Raw genomic sequence first — 3,177 nt, 5'->3', positions numbered from 1 at the left:
AAAAAAAAAAAAAAAAAAAAAAAAAAATGATGGGAAACATGCATGAGGTGCCTGCTTTGGGGCCAGGCTCTGTTCTAAGCTTGCTGTGAATCCACACACACCACCACGTGCATCCGTATGTGTACACACACATGTATGTAATTAACTCATTTTACCCTTGTAATGACCCTGTGATGGAGGTACTGTTGTCTCCCCCAGTTTATAGACGAAGAAACTGGGGCTCAGAGAGGCTAACAGAACATGCCCACAGTCTCACCCCTAGTGAGTGGAAGAGCCACTGCTTCCGACCAGCCTGTCTGGCTCTGGAATGGGTGTTTAACCCCTGTGCTCTCCTGTCTCTCAGAAAGCATCAAGAGGCAGGATGCTTGGGTCTGTGAGGCCTGATTCAGTACTGGGCTGTCGGGAGTGCGGAGCCTGATTCTAGTTGCTGGTGGGGGCAGAAAGGCCAGAACCCTGATATCTGCCCCTCCCCCCCCAACGCAGTTCAACAACCTGGGCCGGAGGAATCTCCCCATCAGCGTGGTCTTCTTGGTCCCCATCCAGCTGAACCAGGTGACCGTGTGGGACCAGCTCCAAGTCACCTTCTCCCAGGTAAGCACAGCTGTGCCTGAGGGTTGGGCCCAACTCCTCTCTCCACAGCCCTGGTCTTTCCTAAAATCACTTCTGTTTCCTCTGTTGGGTTTTGGAGCCATTTCTGACCCTCTCCTGGACTTCGGTTTTCTCACCTCCCGGAGGGTGGACCCAGGAGCCCTCACTTCAATCCATCCTCAGAGTGTCCCTCTTTCCTCAGAACCTCTCCAGTAGATGCCACACCAACAAGAGGGACCCTCGTCGCTCTGACTTCCTGGGGGAGCTTAAGAAGGCCCCACTGCTGGTGAGACTAAGCCCAGCCTCAGCCTCGGGGTTGCACGCAGACTCCGCACTGCCCCCTCACCTGGGCCCAGTACCAGCTCTCAACTGCCAGCTGAGTGCATGGGATGCGGCCTGCATCCAGCTTTCCTGCTCACCTCTCTCCCCTCCTCCCTTCCCCAGAACTGCTCCATCGCTGTCTGCCAGAGAATCCAGTGTGACATCCCGTCCTTTGGCGTCCAGGAAGAATTCAAGGTCACCCTCAAGGGCAACCTCTCATTTGACTGGTACATCAAGGTATGTGGGCGTCTGAGGCTCGGCTGGGCACAGACGAGATCCTCCAGGGCCAATGGGTCCAGCTCCCATCCTCTCTCTCCCACAGACTTTGCATAACCATCTTCAGGTTGTGAGCACGGCGGAGATCTTGTTTGATGATTCGGAGTTCGCCCTGCTCCCAGGACAGGGCGCGTTTGTGAGGGCCCAGGTATCTGTCTCGGACACAGAGGGACCGCTGGAGGCAGGAGAGGGGGCTGGGCTTATGGGAGAGAGAGAGGTGGGGGGGCTGGGAAGGAGGAGTGAGGGCTGGGGTCGGGGGGCACAGGGGATTTAGTCATGGGGTTCGGGGAGCACACAAGGTCTGACTGGGGAACCCCCAGAAATCCAGAGTCTTTCTCCCCTGATGCCCCCCTCCCCCTCTCCCTGCTCCAGACAGAGACCAAGGTGGAGCCTTACGAAATACATAACCCTGTCCCGCTGATCGTGGGCAGCTCGGCTGGGGGGCTGTTACTCCTGGCCCTCATCACGGGCGGCCTGTACAAGGTAAGTCCCCCCGGGCCCTCTTCCTGCCCCTCCCCTCCCCCACCCCCACGGCTTCTCACTCAACAGCGCCTTCCTGGGTTCAGCTCCCAGCTGTGCCTCGGGCAGCTCACAGAGCCTCAGTTTCTTCAGCTGTAAAATGAGACTATAAATACCCATTCTGTGGAGCTCTTTGGGTTCCTATCTCTCGAGCACTTAGAATAGTCTCTGGTACAGAGTAAACACTACATAAAGAGTACTTATTATTATATTTTAGATTTCTTTCCCTCTTTTCTTTCTCAATAGTGATGCCATCCCCCTCCCTGTCCCACTTTCCCCAGATCTATTCTGCACTCCGCCACGTTATTCTTTGCATCTCTTGGTCCCGCCATCTCCCAGCCTGGCCTGCATGGCCTTCACTCGCCCTCCTGGCCTTGGTGCCCTTACTCCCCTGTCTCTGCCTCCACAGCTTGGCTTCTTCAAACGACAGTACAAGGACATGATAACTGAAGCTGGCCCTGAAACTGCCCCCCCGCAGTAACGGCAGCTCCTTCCCCACTCCTTGCTGAGTGGCCTCCCCTGCAGCAAACAGGATGTGGTCGGACCGAAGAGCGAGCCGGTCCCCAGGCTGCTGGACGGACACATCTGTTGTGAGACCAGGGCTGTGATGTCTCACACAGGAGCAATCTGCTTGGGTTTCCATTCCTGTGTGTGTGTGTGTGTGTGTGTGTGTGTGCGCACGTGCATGCATGAGTGTGAATTGTGTGTGTGGCTCAGATCTCTCTTGCACGAGGACAAGTGCCTTCGGCACAGATCTTGGGCAGAAGGGAGTTGCTTGGGCTTCCTTGTGTGTGGGTGAAGGTGCCATTGGTTCTTCCTCGGGGACAGAGGTGATGGCAGCTCTTGTGGGCGAACACAAAGGGAAGTGCAAGAAATCCTCCCCCAGCTATAGGAAGTGAGACCTCCTTTCATGGGTGAGCCCGCAGGCCAGCAGGAGCCCATGCAGCTGGGCCTGAGCCTACCCGGACAAGCCAGCAGGAACCTGTCCAACCCATTCCGCACTAGAGCTGATGTGTCCAGTGCGCAATGGTGCACCTCCCTTTATGTATTCACTTTATTATTTTAATGCTACTTTTATTTTTTGAATGGATGAACAGGTCTGTAGTACCAAAATCAAAAGACACACAAGGGTGTGTGATGAAGTTTCCCTTCCATCCTGGAAAGGATGTAGTCTTGTAAAGGGTAGTCCCGGTTATGCGTTTGGGGGTCTCCTTCACAAAGATTCTAGGCATATGCAAACACACACACACACACATACACACGCACAAGCTTTCTTACACAAATGGCAGCATGCGTTGTTTATACTGTTCTGCATCTTGCTTTTTTCATTAATATGGCTCAGACATTGTTTTATATCAAGACATAAAGTACTTTTTCATTCTTTTATATAGTGCACCATGTTCCACTGTGTGGGTGGATCCTAACGTCCTTAACAGTCTCCCTCTGATACGTTATTTCCAACTTCTCGCAATG

At 53.9% G+C, this 3,177-nt stretch overlaps 1 protein-coding gene across 1 annotated transcript in view; it reads left to right on the top strand.

Annotated features, from left to right (window-relative positions):
- Nucleotides 1–2,185, top strand: part of ITGAM (integrin subunit alpha M) — a 37,432-nt gene extending 35,247 nt beyond the window's left edge. The window contains exons 25-30 of the mRNA XM_007452677.1: nt 484–591; nt 791–874; nt 1,033–1,146; nt 1,232–1,333; nt 1,558–1,668; nt 2,114–2,185. Coding sequence (XP_007452739.1) covers nt 484–591; nt 791–874; nt 1,033–1,146; nt 1,232–1,333; nt 1,558–1,668; nt 2,114–2,185 — 591 coding nt within the window. The remainder of the gene's footprint in view (nt 1–483; nt 592–790; nt 875–1,032; nt 1,147–1,231; nt 1,334–1,557; nt 1,669–2,113) is intronic.
- The last annotated feature ends 992 nt before the right edge of the window (nt 2,186–3,177 follow it).

This window comes from Lipotes vexillifer, unplaced genomic scaffold (genome assembly GCF_000442215.2).
Source record: "Lipotes vexillifer unplaced genomic scaffold, Lipotes_vexillifer_v1.1 scaffold426, whole genome shotgun sequence".
In the NCBI taxonomy this organism is placed as follows: Eukaryota; Metazoa; Chordata; class Mammalia; order Artiodactyla; family Lipotidae; genus Lipotes; species Lipotes vexillifer.
This window is presented reverse-complemented; position numbering and strand designations above follow the sequence as displayed.